Source organism: Myotis nattereri (assembly GCF_964212035.1).
Source record: "Myotis nattereri genome assembly, chromosome: 1".
Taxonomy (NCBI): Eukaryota; Metazoa; Chordata; class Mammalia; order Chiroptera; family Vespertilionidae; genus Myotis; species Myotis nattereri.
Genome location: NC_138075.1, coordinates 116,603,667 through 116,622,533, shown reverse-complemented (window position 1 = coordinate 116,622,533; position 18,867 = coordinate 116,603,667). Strand labels below are relative to the sequence as shown.

Sequence of the window (18,867 nt, the reverse complement as noted above, 5' to 3'; positions counted from 1 at the left end):
TCCCATTTGTTTATTTTCTCTTTAGTCCCATTTGTTTATTTTCTCTTTAGTTATAATCTTTTATTGCCCTAGGATTATCAGAGAAGTAATTCCTTCGACATATCTTTGAGATTTCACTGCCTATGGATTCCTCTAGTGTTTTTATGGTTTCCCATCTTACGTTTAAGTTTTTATCCATTTTGAGTTTATTTTTGAGTTGGTGGTCTAGTTTAATCTTTTTGCATGTATCTGTCCAATTTTCCCAACACCATTTACTGAAGAGACTGTCTTGACTCCATTGTATGCTCTTACCTCCTTTGTCGAATATTAATTGGGCATAGTGCTTTGGGTCAATTTCTGGGTTCTCTATTCTGTTCCATTGATCTATATGTCTGTTCTTGTGCCAGTACCAAGCTGTTTTAAGAACAGTGGCTTTGTAATACAGTTTGATATCTGGTATTGAGATCCCACCTACTTTGTTCTTCTTTCTCAGGATTGCTGCAGCTATGCAAGGTCTTTTTTTATTCCAGATGAATTTTTTGAATGTTCATTCTAGATCTGTGAAATATGCCGTTGGTAATTTAATGGGGTTTGCATTGAATCTATAGATTGCTTTGGGTAGTATGAACATTTTGATGATGTTGATTCTACCAGTCCATGAACCCGGTATGTTCTTCCATCTGTTTATGTCTTCCAATATCTTTTTTTTCAGTGTCCTGTAGTTTTTCACATATAAGTCTTTTACCTTCTTAGTTAAGTTTATTCCTAGGTATCTTATTTTTGTTGGTGCGATGGTAAATGGGATTGCTTTTTTAGTCTCCCTTTCTGTAAGTTCACTATAAGTGTAAAGAAATGCCTTAGATTTCTTGGCATTAATTTTGTATCCTGCTACATTGCTGAATTCATTTATTAAGTCTAATAATTTTTTGATGGAGTCTTTAGGGTTCTCTATGTACAGTATCATGTCATCTGCAAATAAGGACAGTTTTACTTCTTTTCCAACTTGGATGCCTTTTATTTCTTCTTCTTGTCTGATCACAATGGCTAGTACTTCCAGTACTATGTTGAACAGGAGTGGTGAGAAGGGGCATCCCTGTCTTGTTTCTGTTTTTAGGGGAAATGGTTTTAGTTTTTGCCCATTGATTATGATATTGGCTGTGGGTTTGTCATATATGGCTTTTATTATGTTGAGGTATGATCCTTCTATTCCTACCTTGCTGAGAGTTTTTATCAAGAAAGGGTGTTGAATTTTGTTGAAATATTTTTCTGTATCAGTTGATATGACTATGTGGTTTTTATCTCTCAATTTGTTTATGTGATGAATCATGTTTATTGATTTGCGGATATTGTACCATCCTTGCATCCCTGGGATGAATCCTACTGGGTCATGGTGTATGATCTTTCTGATGTATTGCTGGATCCGATTTGCTAGAATTTTGTTGAGTATTTTGGCATCTATGTTCATGAGGGATATTGGCCTATAATTCCCTTTCATTGTGTTGTCTCTATTTGGTTTTGGTATTAGGGTGATGCTGGATTCATAGAATGAGCTAGGAAGTGTTCCTCCCTCTTGAATTTTTTGGAATAGTCTGAGGAGGATATGTTTTAGTTCTTCCTTGAATGTTTGGTAAAACTCCCCTGTGAAGCCGTCTGGTCCTGGGCTTTTGTTTGCTGGGAGCTTTTTGATGACTGCTTCAATTTCTTCCATTGATATTGGCTTGTTGAGATTTTTAGAATCCTCTGGATTGAGTTTTGGAAGATTGTATTTTTCTAGGAATATGTCCATTTCCTCCAGGTTGTCTAGTTTGTTAGAATAGAGTTGTTCATAGTATTTTTTTTATAATCCTTTGTATGTCTGTGTGGTCTTTTGTTACTTCACCTCTTTCATTTCTGATTTTGTTTATTTGGGTCCTCTGTCTTTGCTTCTTGGTGAGCCTGGCTGGAGGCTCATCAATCTTGTTTATCCTTTCAAAGAACCAGCTCTTTCTTTCATTGATCTTTTTTATTGTGTTTTTTTTTTTGGTCTCTATGTCATTTATTTCTGCTCTGCTCTTTATTATCTCCTTTCTTCTGCTCACTCTGGGCTTTTTTTGTTGTTCTCTTTCTAATTCTTTGAGTTGTAGAGTTAAATGATTTACTATCATTTTTTCTTGTTTTTTGATATAGGCCTGTAGTGCTATAAACTTCCCTCTTAGGACTGCTTTCATTGTGTCCCATAGATTTGGGGTTGTTGTACTGTTATTGTCATTATTTTCCAGGGTGTTTTTAATTTCTTCTTTGGTCTCACTGGTAACCCAATCATTATTCAGTAACATGCTAGTCAGCTTCCAAGTGTCTGAGTTTTTTGGATTGTTTTTATTGTGGTCTATTTCTAATATTATGTCCTTGTGATCTGAGAAGATGCTTGGTATGATTTCAATCTTCTTGTATTTGGGGAGACTTTGCTTGTGACCAAATATGTGGTCTATTTTTGAAAATGTCCCATGTGCACTTGAGAAGAACATATATTCCATGGCTTAGGGGTGAAATGTTCTGAAGATGTCAATTAAGTCCTTCTGATCTAGTGAGCCATTTAGGATTGCTGTTTCTTTGCTGATTTTTTGTCTAGAGGATTTATCCAGTGATGTCAGTGGTGTGTTTAAGTCCCCTACTATGATTGTGTTGTTCTTGATCTCTCCCTTGTTATTTTCCAGGAGGTTTTTTATGTATTTGGGTGCTCCTGCATTGGGTGCATATATGTTTATAAGGGTTATATCCTCTTGTTGTATCGACCCCTTTAATATTATGATGTGTCCTTCCTTATCTTTTGTTATGGCCTTCACTTTGAGGTCTATTTTGTCAGATATAAGTATCGGTACCCCAGCTTTTTTTTCATTTCCATTTGCCTGAAAGATATTTTTCCATCCCTTCACTTTCAGTCTGTGTGAGTCCCTTTTTCTGAGGTGGGTCTCCTGTAGACAACATATATATATGGGTCATGTCTTTTTATCCATTCAGCCACTCGATGTCTTTTGATTGGAGCATTTAGTCTATTTATGTTTAAAGTTATTATTGAAAGGTACTTGCTTGGAGTCATTTTTATTTTCGTGCCTGTGTTCTTTTTTACCTTTATATTTCTTCTTTTTACAGCATTCCTTTTAGCATTTCTTGCTGGCTTGGTAGTGATAAACTCCCTTAGCCTTTTTTGTCTGCAAAGCTCCTAATTTCCCCTTCAATTTTGATTGATAGTCTTGCTGGATATAGTATTCTTGGATTCAGTTCTTTGCTTTGCAACACTTTGTATACCTCCTTCCATTCCCTTCTAGCTTGATGTGTTTCTGTTGAGAAATCAGTTGATAATCTGATGGGGGATCCTTTGTAGGTAAGTCTCTGTTTCTCTCTTGCAGCCTTTAAGATTCTCTCTTTGTCTTGTACATTTGCCATCGTTACTATGACGTGTCTTGGTGTGGTTCTTTTGGGGTTCATCTTGCTTGGGACTCTCAGTACTTGTGTAACTTTTTTCTTCCCCATATCTGGGAAGTTTTCTGTTGTTATTTCTTCAAATATATTTTCTAATCCTTGCTGCTCTTCTTGTCCTTCTTGCAGCCCAATTATGCATATGTTACTTCATTTCATGTTGTCCCAAAGCTCCCTTAGGCTCTCCTCCTGCTTTTTAATTTTTTTTCTCCAATTGCTGTTCAGATTGAGCTTGTTTCTCTACCTTATCTTCTAACTCACTAATTCGGTCTCTGCTTCTTCTAGTCTGCTGTTGAAACCTTCCATGGTGTTTTTGATTGTAGCTATATCACTTTTCATTTCTTCCTGATTCTTGCATAGGTTGTTTTTCTCATCCATCCGGTGAATGAATTGCACAACCATTACTCTGAGTTCTTTTTCTGCCATGTTGCATGCTTCAATTTCATTAATTTCCTTTCTTGGCGACTCCTCATTTTCTTTCCTCTGGGTGTTGTGTCGTCTCTTCATTCTGATTATCTCCTGATGGTTCAAATGTCGAGTTGCGTGGGCCTGGGCAGTGTGCAGTGGGAGCCTCACACCACCCTAGTGTCACTGAAGAGCTCTGACACTAAGATGTGTTGTTGTTGTGGGTTTGTAGGAACCAGGCTCGCTCAGAGTCAGTGTTGGCAGTACTCAATGTGGCCTCGTGTGTGCCCTTAGAATCAGGGACCCTGCCTGCACCATGCTGAAACAGGGACTCCCCTGGAGTGTGTTGAAAATCAGCACCCCTTAGCATGCGCCAGGAGTCAGAGTTCCCCAAGAATCCAGTATCAGAGCCTCTGTTGCTTTGCACGACCTCACATTGAGAATCAGGGTCCCTGTGTGCCCTTGCACCAAGAATTGGAGTCACTGGCTCTTAGTATGAATGCACAGGGAATCAGGGATCCCAGGCACAGGTGATAAGAAACACAGTCAAGTCACTGGTGCTTGGTGCTGCCTCCTGCCCAGAGAATCGGGGTCCCTGGGCCTGTGCTATGTGAGACAAATTCCTGGTGTTCGCGTGTTTGCTCCCAGCCCAGGGCTCCTGAAGCTGGCACTGAGCGCAGGATCAGTTCCAAGGTGCTCGCGCACTTCCAGGCTAAAGTTCATGTGGCAGCACTGAGGCCTGGGCATGGGGTGGGCCTATCAGTTACTATGGCACTTCCCGCGAGCCTGCGGGGAGGGGGATGGGCTCTGTTACTCAAGGATCTATCATGGGGATTTCTGGACTTTTGGTGCCCGTGGGTCTGTAGCTGTGGTCACAGGTCTCTGTCCCCAGTGGCTGCAGGGTCCCGGTATGAGTCTGAGATCAGACTGGGTGGTGCTGAGGCCAGGATCCTAGTCTCACACATCTCTATTTCTCAAGATGGCATGGTCACTGTGCCCGTGCTGGCCGTACAAGAGTGTCCGCATAGGGAGCAGGGCTCCGCCATTTATGACTGCTCGGTTTAGCATCCCCTTAGAAGACCTGCAGAATCTAACTGTCTCTAGCTCATACACACACACACCACACACGTCCACACACTCCTCTATCACTTCCTTGTGCTCTCACACTCTCTCCCTCCCTACCTTCCTGCTGGTCGCCATTTTCCCCTCCTGTTTTTTTAATTGTTTTTTCTTTTTGCTTCACTGATTAATTTTTTCTACCCTGCCTTTTAATTCACTGATCCGATCCTCAGCTTTCTATAATCTGTTTGTTATGCCTTCCAGTGTATTCTCTTTTTTTCTGCTATGTCATTCTTCATTTCTGACTGATTGTTTATCATAGTTTCATGTCTTTTTTCATGCTGTTGAGAATTCTTATAATCATTATTCTGAACTCTATATGTGATAAATTGCTAATCTACATTTCACTTAGCTTTTCTTGAGAATTATCTTGTTCTTTCATTTGGGGCATATTTTTTGTCTCCCCATTTTGGCTGCCTGTTTGGGCTTGTGTCTATTTATTAGGTGGATCTGCTATGACTCCCACTCTTTCTTGTGTGGCCTTATGTAGTGGGTGACCAGTGGGACCCAGTGGCACATTCTCATTGTTCACCAGACCTGAGTACTCTATCTGTGCCCATTGTGCACTTTGTGTGGCTCCTCCTTTTGTAATTGAGTCTTGATTGCCATTGGCTCATTTGTGCAGTGAGTCTTAACCCTCAATACAACGTTCAGTCTACTGTGCAGTTGCTTATCATATGAAGCAGAATTCTCCTCTGCAAGGTTTGGAGCTTGTCAATATCTCCCTGTGGATGTACTGCTTGTGGAGCTTATTGGATGGTCTGTTATTCTCTATAATTTACCACTGGGTTTATTGGTTTGGAAACTCTTAGAGTGTCTCTGGTGCAGACCAATGTCAGATGCTATTTGTGACTGGCCCTGAGTATCCTGTTTAGAGCTATAAGTGATCCATAGCTTGTGGCTCCCTCTGCTGGGTCTGGATGCATGTGGGAAGGACCAAGCTAAATTATGCTAAATTCTGCCTTTTCTGCCCCAGGGCCAAGAAACAGGTTAGGCAAAGACTCAAAGCACCCAGAGATTCACCTCTGTCTGCAGGATGATTGTTAATCTCAGTCACTTAATGAGCCTCAGGCTGTAGAACTCCACTGTGCATAAACCACAAAGGGTGGGGCAAAAGGGTTTCCAATGGTTGAGGCAATTTCTTCCTCCCAGGCAAAATCTGCATTGATGGGAAAGATTTGCATCAAAAAAGATGGTTTTTGCCATATGGGGTAATGACTAATCACATGGATCCCTGAAGGTTGCCCACTGCCCTCTCTCTACTGAGCTCATGCATCTCTAGTCCACTTTGCCCTCCCACTACAGGAGCCCTAGTTAAGTGGTTACAGATAAAATTCAGTGTGTTGGCCCTATAAGGGAGTGTCTGCAGATGTCTAGCCATCTGTCCCTGGTGGACAGAACCCCCAGTGCTTTACTCAGCCAGATGTTATGTGGGCACCTGTCCCAGTTCTGGTGGGCTAGGGAGCCCAATTTGGGGTTTATTTATTTATTTATTAAATATATTTTATTTATTTTTTTACAGAAAGGAAGGGAGAGAGAGAGTTAGAAACATCGATGAGAGAGAAACATCAATCATCTGCCTCCTGCACACCTCCTACTGGGGATGTGCCCACAACCAAGGTACATGTCCCCGACCGGAATCGAACCTGGGACCCTTCAGTCCGCAGACAGACGCTCTATCCACTGAGCCAAACCGGTTAGGGCCAGTTTGGGGTTTAGACTCCAGACTTCTCTGGGAGAACCCCCCACAGCTGCGATATCCCTCCAGAACTTCAGTTACTGCCAGTGGGAGCCCAGCCAGTTCTCTCATGTGTCTGCCCTTCTTACCAGTCTTTATGCAGTCTCCACTCTATATTTTCAGTTATAAGGGCTCTCTCCAGCTAGTGTTCAGTTGGTTATTCAGGATAATTTTTCTATGTTTTAGTTGTAATTTCAGTGTGGTCCTGGGAGAATGTCAGTTTAGCTTCCACTTAATCTACCACCATCTTGCCTCCTCCAAGAATGATTTTTTAAAAAAATTTGGCACTATAATATTTTCCAAATGTACCAACATATAATAATAATTCTTAATATTTTAATCTCAATATGTTAACATTCTTAACATGTTGTTAGTCTCTAAATATTAAAGATGATTCTATTTTAGGTTGTAGGTTTATATACAAATTTTTTCTACAACCTTTTATTGTAATTATATGTACAGATAAGGTAAGGGACTACTTTCTTCAACCATCCAGTGACTTCCTTTACAAAATTATTCTTTTTTAAAAATATATTTTTATTGATTTAAGAGATGAAGGGAGAGGGAGAGAAAGATAGAAACAACATTGATGAGAGAGAATCATGGATCAGCTGCTTCCTGCATACCACCCCCTCAGGGTCAAACCCATAACCCAGGCATATGTCCCAACTAGGAATTGAACCTCAACCTCCTGGATCATAGGTCAATACTCAACCACTGAGCCCCACTGACTGGACCATTCCTTTACAAAATTCTAAACTCCATGGTCTTTGTCCTTCTGATGCTCTTGATTGACAATTCCTCTACTTTTAATTAATCCAGTTGTCTGACTTCATTGGTCCCACACAAGGACACCTATATACTTTCTCAGCTTCCCTCTCCAGCTATAAAGAACTACTTGCAATTTCCTTGAATCATTTTCCAAATCCATAATCTTGTTTTTAATAGTAATGACAGACTCATTACTATTATAGTTTTAAAATTCAACTCAGAGCATTGCAGGATAGAAACTTCTTAGTCCCACTGCTTTGCTCAAGTATTCCCTACAACTGTCTTGCTCTGTCTCTCCAAATCCCAAGTGATACTCTTAACTTCCCAGAAGCCTATCCCAAACAATCAAAACTCACAGGGGCTTTTCCTTATCCTGTTCATCTCTATCCCCTAGTACAGTGATGTAGATTATTCCACATAATACATGTTTGTATAAACATTGTTTTATTGCCATTTTATCATTTTGCCTGAAGTAGATGTTATAAATAATATGCAAAATGGTTTAATGATATTTAAATCCAAATAATGGTTAGCACAAAAGGAAGTTAATCCACTCTCCCTCTGACACTCATGATGACCTCACTAATGTTTCTCCTTCTTCCAAACTAAATTGATCATATGCACATCAGTTATATGTTTGGACATAAGCAAGTTTAACACCACAAAGAGATCACATGACAAGATGAAGTAGTGGAACATAAAAAGCTACCAGATCTGAAAACTGAATAAACAATACTTGGTTTTTTTAGTAGCAATTATAGAAAAACTCAGAATGTCTGCATAGAAAATGTGAGTATAATAAAATGTTGAGAGAGAAATTAGGCTGTTGTCTCAGAAATGGCACCATGAAGACAAAGCTGATGACAGGGCCATAAAATACTCTGCTTTGTAAAGAAATCTGCAGAAAATTGAGGGCCAGACAGACCATCCATGGCTTACTAGGAGAAAACCAAACCAGTACTGCACCCCTCCCAATTGATCACTCCAATCCCCAGAACTCTTCCTAGCCCAACGTTAGAGCAATACACTAAGGAGAAGAAGAGGAGAACAATCACAGTTATGCCTATTAAGAAAGGACTCCAGCTTTCAAACAACCCACTTGTGAAATGACTTCTTAATTGCCCTTTGTGTGCTGCATGGGATGTGATAGCTCAATTGAGAACATTTCCAGACATTGAACAAAGATGCCACTCAAGAGCCAGCAGTTCAATTTCAACAGAATTTTCATCTTTGTCAGTATAGCATGGCAATGACTGAACGTTAACTCTTACAGTCTGAAATACAATTTTCTTTTATACAGATTTTATAATCCTGTGACTAAGTCAAACATTTAAAAATTATTTTCACACCTCTTCGATTCATTTTTTAAAAATCCGGTCCTAGTAAGGGTTAGTCATAACAATCAAAATATCCTACTTTCTTAGTAACTTAATTTCAGGTTTCAGTGCCACCAAGGTTAAGCACTCCATTGAGAAGCTGCAGGGCACTACTCTTCCTGAAGGTTCCAGAACAGTGATTCTTGAGGTTGATGCAACATTAACCGTTGAGTGAACTGGAAAAGGAATCTGATGATTTAGCCACTGCTAGGAAGTAATTCAAGAGAAGATTAAAAAAGAAGCCTCGTATTTCTGCTTTGAGCTATTGGATCGAGAAAAAGCATCCCAGATTAGTCTGGTGGCTCTGAATAAGCCAAATGATTCAATGATTCATTTTGTATCTATCATCCATTGAATGAATATGATGATGGTGCCCTTCTGTCATCATCATCTACACATGCTAAAATGACAGCAAAATGCAATTTATTTCCACAGTTGTTTTTCTTGGAAATAGGCTATGACATGTTATGTGGTGTTTACTGATATATCAATTCACAATTGATTGTGATTATCACAAAAAAGTTAAACTTCAAATAATGTAAAATAGAAGTGGATCTTTGCCATAAGATAGAGAATGACCATTCATCTGATAGTGTCTCTGTCCTCCTACTTTCAGTAACTCAGTATGTGGACATGTCTAAACCACATTACATTTCCATCCAGATCATTTAGACTACATACTTTACCATAGGCAGCTGTAACAAAAGGGAAAACCACATCAGACTTTGAAATAATCTAGATTGGGTTCATAGCCTAGTTTTGTCACTTACCAGCTGGATTAAAAAACTCTCAGAGCCTCAGTTTCATTACCTGTTAAATTTGAACATGTTTTAACTTTTTTACTTGTTAGGGTATTTTTTTTTTTTTTAATTTACTAGAGGCCTGGTGCACAAATTTGTGCACCACTGGGATCCCTAGGCCTGACCTGTGGGATTAGGCCAAAATTGGCTCTCCAACATCCCCCGAGGGATCCCGGCTTGTAAGAGGGTGCAGGCCAGGCCAAGGGACCCCACCAGTGCACAATTGGGGCTGGGAAAGGACGCGGGAGGTTGGCCAGCCACGGAGAGACTGCCAAAGGGCTCCAGGGCATGTCTGGCCCATCTTGCTCAGTTCCGATCCGCCGGACCCCAGAAGCAAGCTAACCTACCAGTTGGAGCATCTGCCCCCTGGTGGTCAGTGCACATCATAGTGAATGATTGAGTGGCCTTAGCATATCATTAGCATATTATGCTTTAATTGGTTGAAAGGATGACTGGACAACCAGACACATAGCATATTAGGCTTTTATTATACAGGATTTGGGTGACATCCTATCTAATAATAGACAAACATGGTAATTGACCATACCTCCGCTAAGCTTCCCATTGGCTAATCAGCAGGATATGCAAATTAACTGCCAACAAAGATGGCGACCAGCAGCCACTCAGCTGAAGCGAGCAGGAGGCTTGCTTGCTCTAGTGATGGAGGAAGCCAAGGTTCCCCTCCTGCCACGGCCCAGCTCTGAGCTCCTGAAGCAACAATGTTTCAATTATAGAAGCTAAACAAACCCCAGATACCTGCTTTCAGCCAGCCGCAGCCTCAGAACTGGAGCCGGCTCTCAGCTCCAGTGACAGCTATAGAAGGTAAATAAATACCAGAATTAAGAAAAAGAAAAAAAGGAGAATCTGGGAGCTTCAGTTGCCTGCCAGCCTTAAAACAGCCCTCAGCCCCTCATCCAGACTGGCCAGGCACCCCAGTGGGGACCCCCACCCAGAAGTGGGTGTGACCAGCTGCAAACATCCATCAACCCATCATCCAGGCTGGCCAGGCACCCAAGTGGGACCCCCACCCTGACCCGGGACACCCTTCAGGGCAAACCAGCCGGCCCTCACCCGTGCACCAGGTCTCTATCCTATATAGTAAAAGGGTTATATGCAAACTGACCCTAACAGCAGAAAGACTGGGAATGACTGGTCACTATGACACACACTGACCACCAGGGTGCAGACACTCAATGCAGGAGCTGCCCTCTGGTGGTCAGTGCACTCTCACAGGGGGGAGCTCTGCTCAGCATAAGCCAGGCTGATGACTGCCAGTACAGCGGTGGTGGTGGGAACCTCTCTTGCCTCCTCAGCAGCGCTAAGTATGTCTGACTGCAGCTTAGGTCTGCTCCCCGCTGGCAAATAGACATCCCCTGAGGGCTACCAGGCTGCCAGAGGGATGTCTGATTGCCATCTTAGGCCAAATCCCCCGGGGAGCAGGCCTAAGCCAAGCAAGTGGTCACTCCCGAGGGGTCCCAGACTGCAAGAGGGCACAGGCCGGGCTGAGGGACCCCCTCACCCTGAGTGCACAAATTTTTGTGCACTGGGCCTCTAGTCCTATATAATGAAGAGGCAATATGCAAATTAACCCTCACACCATCACAAAAATGGCTGTCTACAACCAGGCAGGAAGGGGGATTAGTGAGGGATAACCAAATAACTGAACAAGCAGGCTGCATGGGGCGATCAGGCCAGCAGGGGGGTTAGTGAGGGATGGCCAAATGACTGAACAGCAGGCTTCATGAGGTGACCAGGGCAGCAGGGGCGGTGCAGTTGGGGGCAACCAGGATGGAAGGGGTGGCAGTTAGGAGCAATCAGGACAGCACAGGGGGGCAGTTGGGGGTGACCAGCCCAGCAGGGGGGGGCAGTAAGAGGAAACCAGGCTGGCGGGGGGGCAGTTAGGAGTGACCAGGAAGGCAGTCAGGTGAACGATTAGGAGCCAGCAATCCAGGATTGTGAGAAGGATGTCTGACACCCAGTTTAGACCCAATCCCCAGGATTGGGCCTAAATTGGCTGCTGGACATCCCCTGAGGGGTTTCGGTTTGGATAGAGTACAGGCTTGCTGAGGGGACCCCCCCCCATACAAATTTCATGCACCTGGCCTCTAGTTGGTTAAAAAAATGATAAAGATTTCAGATGTAAAATTCTATAATACATCATCTGTATATTATATTGTGTGTTAACCACCCAAAGTCAAGTTTGCATCCATCAACATTTATTCCCCCTCTATCCTCTTCTACCTCCTCCACCCCTCTTTCCCTCTGGTAATCACCATACTGTTGTCTGTGTCTATGAGTTCATTTTGAGGGGTATTTTTGCTTGCTCCTGTCATCTTTTCCACCCAGCCCCACAACTCCGCTCCCCTCTGAGCTGTCAGTCTGTTCTCGGTATCTAGGTTAGGGAGTGTAAAGTTAGAAAATATTTGTGGCAATACCTAGCACAGATGTTCCTGAGCACAGATGCTTAGTAATTAATCTTCTAAAAAATAATGGTATTTTTCTAAGTTATCCTCCATGTTACTTGTTCTTTTATTTTTCTGCTACCTGTTATAGCTGTGTCAAAATTTCCATGTAGAAATGAAGTGACCCTCATCAAGCAATAAAGTAACAAAATCCTCGAACAGCCATTTCCTACCTGACAGTTGGTATGCATATGCTTCACCGACTTTACTGTGTAGCCATGAAACCTTCATCATAAGTGTCATTTGGCTTTAACTTTGCAATAAAGTAATTATAGTGCTGAGCTTATTAAAAACAGACTCCCTCACAGAAGACTTTGATGGATGTTGGTGGAAGTTCTAACTCAACAGGCAAGTGGGATGAGCAAGTGCATGCCAGAGCTCAAGACATTATATTACAAATGCTGTTTATTCTCTGTCAGCTATAAACTATGCAGTAAATAACAGATTATAAAAGAGATCCAGAAATAACATTAAGCTAAAATGGAACCATCAATTATTCTCTCTTCTGTAGCTTTCAGAAGATTTTTTTTTCCCCCTTCACTGTTGGTACTTTTTTCTTTATTCGTTAATTGCTTTTTTCCCTGACTCCCCTGTTCTGCTCCAGTGCCTATAAATCACTGTAAAAAAGATAAAATGTTACTATTATAAAACGAGTGTAAAATGGTATTTAAATAAATTTGCTTTTGCCACCTAGCCAACTTTTCTCTAACCTTTAAGCAAAAGTTTAAAGCTACTAATGCCAATGTTGTAAACTCCAGCAGAGTGCATGTATTTTTATTCCTCCCACTATTTTAGGTACTGGGCAGAGTCCAGATTGGAGCAGTCACTTCATAGTGAGTTTTGTGATGTAAATTTAAAATATGCTATGGGAGAAAGTTCAAGCTTTTCCTGTAAGGAACAATTTTGAAACATATTCACCTAGGGCATCACAAAGGACTGTGGATCATCCAGCTGCAGCAGCAGAAGGATAATAAATGGAGCCAAATGGGAAGAAGGAGCAGAAGAAACGAGTATGTGAGAATTTATTTCTAACCTGATTGGGTTCCACACCGGCAGTCATGCCCACATCCCCGCCTTGGGAACTCCTTGTGGTTTCACTGGGGTCCTTTCCCCATGTGAGGGTCCAAGGCCCACATCTACATCACTAAGTAGGTTCTGAAACTCTGTCACATGTCCAGCATCATGATGAACACTGCTTTTACGAGTGAGTCATTCATTCAAACATTTGAATACCGAATATCTGTCATATATTGGGGCCCAACTGTGGCTGAGACAGAAATGGCCCCTATTCTCAAGATACACTTTACATCTATATCTGCTCTTAAAATATTCAGGTTTGCCCAGCCAGCATGGCTCAGTGGTTGAGTCTCAACCTATCAACAGAATCACAGTTCAGTTTCCAGTCAAGGCATATGTTCAGGATATGGGCTCCATCCCCAGGATGGGGCATGCAGGAGGCAGCCGATCAATGATTCTCTCTCTCTCATCATTGATGTTTCTATCACTCTCTTCCTCCCCTTCCTCTCTGTATCAATAAATCAATAACAATATATTTAATAAAAAATATTAAAGCTTAATTCTGAAAATTCTTTTATTTTATCCAGGATAATGCCCATTAGATATTGCCACTATATTGGCAATTTATTGGCAAATACCCCTTTATTATATAATTAACGATGAGCATATCATTGTTATGGTAAAATAATGTGTGTGTGGGGGGGGGGGGGGGAGGATACCTTCAGTTACTCCACTTAAACACATCTATGTATGTTGGTCAAAGCAGAGAACTAACTGGAATTGAATGGGATGGATTTAAGAAACTACTATAATAGGGCTAATGTTCATATCTCAGTTCCATCAATGAGTTATATAATTAGTGTTTAGTCAACAATTCTGTGCACAACAGAAACCCACAAACACAAACACACATCCAATAAAGCCCTTTGAGTTCAGTCCTATAATACTTCAGATTCTTTAAGATTTCAGGTTTTCATTGAAAATATGACATGGCTGCAGGTATTCAGCAGTGCAAGAGGCAGCGGACACTTCAAATAGTGGCAAAGTTACTCATAATCAAAGCAAAAAGGGCTATCAGTCCCTCCTTGACTTTTTCAGCCATATACAGATGACTCATCTTATGTTAAAATAATAAACAAATTGTAATGCATTTTATTAGAGAATTTTAAATTCCTTGCATCCCTGTAGATAGCTAGAGACCTTCTAAAATGTATCACAGCACCATGACTGGGACTCACTGTCTGGTAATCAAAATGTGATATGAATTACAAGGCTTTGAGAAATATTAACTGGGAAGGGTGTGTGTTTTTGGCTAGCACAAAGTACCAAGGGAATAACTGGAAAGTATTTAAAACCACTGTTCATTATTGCAGTTCAATAAGAATCAGATATAAGAACAGAAAAGCTAATGAACTTAGATAATAGGTTTAAATGTCATTGACAAAGCACTGCAAAGAAATTCCCAACATACCAGGCCAACCCAGAAACATTCCACCATTTCTTTAAGTCTCTGGTCACTAAAATTCTCTAAGACCATCAAATAAAATTTTGATAATTCTATTTAAATACTCTATTGTAAGGAAAGTGAGTGTTGTTATAAACCAGAGTTTCTGTTCATAAAAGAATGGCATATGTGATATCAACATACAAGCAGCAATCACTGAGTCCTCTTCAATCATGGGAGTCTCTTAAAGCCATCACTTCTCCAGAATGTACACATTGGCTGTGCCAGTTTCCTGGAAGGATATTCTGGAACATTGTCTCTCTACATCTTAGAATATAAGTTTATTTATGACACATATTGGTGATGTGGGATGAACACGTGTACAATCAAACTCAGAAGATTCAAATTATGATTTCCACTATGTGTTATTTCATTTGGATGTCTTGGTTTCCTCAAATATAAAATGAAGATAATTTCAGAATCTTTTGCCTAAGCATGTTATAAGGAATAAAGTGACAATTCATGTATTGTGCCTAGGGTGGTACTTGCTATGATTACTATAATTGATGCTGTTGAAATGTTGATAATACCTTTACCAATAGTATAACTGATAAGTATATATCAATATATATTTGTGTATTATATTGTGTATGTGTGTGTGTTTGTGTGTGTGTATGTGTCTCTCCATATAGAGCAACGGTTCTCAACCAGAGGGTCGCGACCCCTTTGGCGGTCGAACGACCCTTTCACAGGGGTCGCCTAAGACCATCCTGCATATCAGATATTTACATTACGATTCATAACAGTAGCAACATTACAGTTATGAAGTAGCAATGAAAATAATTTTATGGTTGGGTCACAACATGAGGAACTATATTGAAAGGGCCAGAAGGTTGAGAACCACTGATATAGAGAGACAGTAAGACAGACAAACAGGAAGAGAGAGAGAGAGAACTTATACAGAATGGGTAGAAAACAGGCCTGAAAGATGGTGTATTATTTAAATACGCAACTGTTTTTTTTACTAAACCATTTAAGATGATTCTAAACATTAACTACATCAATAACTATATAGTCTTGCTGGTCTCCAATGTATAGAATTCCACCCATGTACCCCAGTGCTTCCCTGGCAGCCTTACTTCTCCACCAGGACAACCTACTTGTCCTTTACAGTCTATGTTCCTGCAGTGTCTATGCATATCTCTATGAAAGCACTTTGCACATAATGTGAAATCATTTCTTCCCATAGGAATCCCCCACTAAACTGCCAACTCCTGAGAACTGACCCTATCAATCCCTGAGTCCTTCAATTCTAGCATAGTACTTCATTCCTACTTTTAAGGTAGAAGCAAGTAAAAAGTAAAGAGAGCACAGGAAAGGAAAAAGGAACAAATAAAAAGATAGAGAGAGAACAGGAGAACCATACCCACATCAAAATTACAACTAAAATTTAGGACAACCATCATTCAGAACTGCCTGAAATCTGACTGAATGAAAGTCCTACAACCAGAGAAGTAAATAAGAAGTCACATTGAGACTGGTAGGAAGAGCGGAGGGGCGGAACAGGCTGATTCCACAACCACCTGTGGCTTTCTTTTTAATCATAGGGATATCATGGCTGCAGAGACCTCCCATAAGGAGGAAGGAGTCCCAGCCCCACACCAGACCCCCAGCCCAGGGTTCCAGCGCCCGTAATTTCTCTCTGTAAAAGCCAGCAGGGATTGTGGCTGACACAGAGGCTGCTGGAGACCCAGACAGTTCCTCTTAAAAGGCTGGCACATGGACTTACTCAGATTTCAATCCCTCTGGGTTCCAGTGCTGGGGTGGTGCCTTGAAAGGAACCTGGGTCACTTGAAGAGGAATTGGATTGTCTGGCATCAGGGCAAGAACTTGGGGGAAAGGGGGGATTTCTCCCAGACAGGGGTGATCGCAGGGGTCATTGTTCCTATGCTGGGACTTTTACTGTCACAGAGCTAACTAGAAGCCATATCTGAGTTTCCATCAGCTTGGCTCATACTGTCAGTTCCACCCTGGTGATTCCCTGATACCTGGCCCCATCCAATTTGCACCAGCACCCAAGCTATTTGCAGTGGCTTTTCCATATGAATAGCCTGTCCTGGCTCAGACTTTAGACTTTCCTAAAATCTCTCAAATAAGCAGCAGCAGCTTGTATCAACATGCCCTGTATCTAACAGTTAGTGGTCCAAGGCCCGGCACTAGCACCAGTCTGCCTTATTTCACAGCTTGACCTCACCTGGGCATTTCCAAGCCCAATACAAGTAGTAGCCATCTACAAATCACTTTTTAGCTCCTTCCAGGTAGCTCCAGGCAGTGGCTAACTTTGCACCTCCCAGGAAGCCCCAGAGCCAGTGCATCCAGTGGACAGCTTCAGACCATACCAGATTACAACTCTACCAGCCACAAGTAACACACTCAAGAGGCAGACTCAATGAACACCAAACCCCCACTGAAGCAAGTCCTGCTCCATAGGGGTGTCTCCTACATAGTAGCTCTTTCACTGTAGTTGCAGCTGCTCCTCACAGCCAATTGGCCTGGAGGTCAATTCCTCCCAGTGACACCAACAGCAATCAAGGCTCAACTACAACAAGATTCCCCACACAGCCCACATAGGGGTGCACTTAGAGTGCCCAGTTCAGGTGACTGAGGAGGCAGAGCCCAGTGGCACCTACTACACAAGTCCACCCTACCAATTCTAGGAGACAAAGCAGCTCTACCTAAAGAAACAGCCAAAATGCAGAGACAAAGAAACATGTCAAAAATGAAAGAACAGGAAGATGGAAGACTACCAGACTGCGGAAGAGACCACTTTTGTTGTTGACGAAGTGAGCAACATTGTGAAAGAGGCGATAGAAAGTGCCATCGGCGGCAATGCCTATCAGCACAGCAAAGTCAATCAGTGGACCACAAATGTCGTAGAACAAACTTTAAGCCAACTCACCAAGCTGGGAAAACCATTCAAATACATTGTGACCTGTATAATTATGCAGAAGAACGGAGCAGGACTACACACGGCGAGTTCTTGCTTCTGGGACAGCTCTACTGACAGGAGCTGCACCGTGCGATGGGAGAATAAGACCATGTACTGCATCGTCAGCGCCTTCGGACTGTCCATCTGACTGACCACCTCATCCCCCCAGGCTCTTTCTCCTCTGTCTCAACATTTCTCTCCGATCTTCTAACCACCAGCCATGAATTCAGTGAACAGCTTTCCCGCTCTTTGTTTTCTGTGGCACTCTCAACATGCAGAGAAAAACCCAAATGACCGCACTGTCCTGTGATCAGCACACCCTCAATCACGGATCGTTCTTGGGCAGTCGGAACCTGGACTGCCACGTGTCCGCACTCTGAATATCTGTTCAAAGGTGCTAAACACTCAACCTGCTAGTGTGAACCTTTCTCTAATCTCTGAAATCATTCAAACACACATTTTTCCATACTTTGTACTTTTGTTAGAATAAATTATTCCAATTTAAAAAAAAATGAAAGAACAGAAGAAATTTCAAAAAATAAAAAATAAAACTAAGTGAAATGGAAGCATGCAAACTACTAGATACAGGGTTCAAAATAATGGTTATAAGGTTGCTCAAGCATCTTAATGGGAGCTTCAAGGGACTTAGTGAAACTTTAAAGCAGCGGTTCTCAACCTGTGGGTCGAGACCCTTTTGGCTGTCAAACAACCCTTTCACAGGGGTCGCCTAAGACCATCCTGCATATCAGATATTTACATTATGATTCATAACAGTAGCAACATTACAGTTGTGAAGTAGCAACGAAAATAAATTTATGTTGGGTCACAACATGAGGAACTATATTTAAAGGGCCAGAAGGTTGAGAACCACTGCTTTAAAGGATCTTAGTGAGAATTTCAAGAACCGTAATGAATATCAAAGACATGAAAAAGGACCAGTCAGAAATTAAGAATAATTTACAGGGATTCAATAGTAAAGGATTCCAAGAATCAAATCAACAATTTGGAGTATGAGGAAGAAAAAAACACCCAATCAGAAGAACAAAAAGAAAAAATAACCCAAAATTATGAAGATAGTGTAAGGAGCCTCTAGGACAGTGATCGGCAAACCACATTCGGCTCTTTGGCCCCTTCAGTGTGGCTCTTCCACAAAATACCACATGCAGGCACAGACGTACCCAGTGATTAAAACTTCGTGGCCCATGTGCAGAAGTCAGTTTTCAGCCTGGGCGATTCTATTTTGAAGAAGTGCATTAGAAGAAGTGGGGGGTGTCGGTCGGTCAGGCAACGGGAGATGCAGCTCAGGGGAGG

At 41.7% G+C, this 18,867-nt stretch overlaps 1 protein-coding gene across 1 annotated transcript; it reads left to right on the top strand.

Moving 5' to 3' along the window:
• Positions 1-17,362: 17,362 nt before the first annotated feature.
• On the top strand, positions 17,363-17,925 carry LOC308533301 (dynein light chain Tctex-type 1-like; the record flags this gene model as incomplete). Its single annotated transcript, XM_081111218.1, has 1 exon — positions 17,363-17,925. One exon carries the CDS (start codon positions 17,363-17,365, stop codon positions 17,702-17,704), a length of 342 nt encoding a protein of 113 aa, XP_080967344.1. The 3' UTR covers positions 17,705-17,925.
• Between the last annotated feature and the right edge of the window lie 942 nt (positions 17,926-18,867).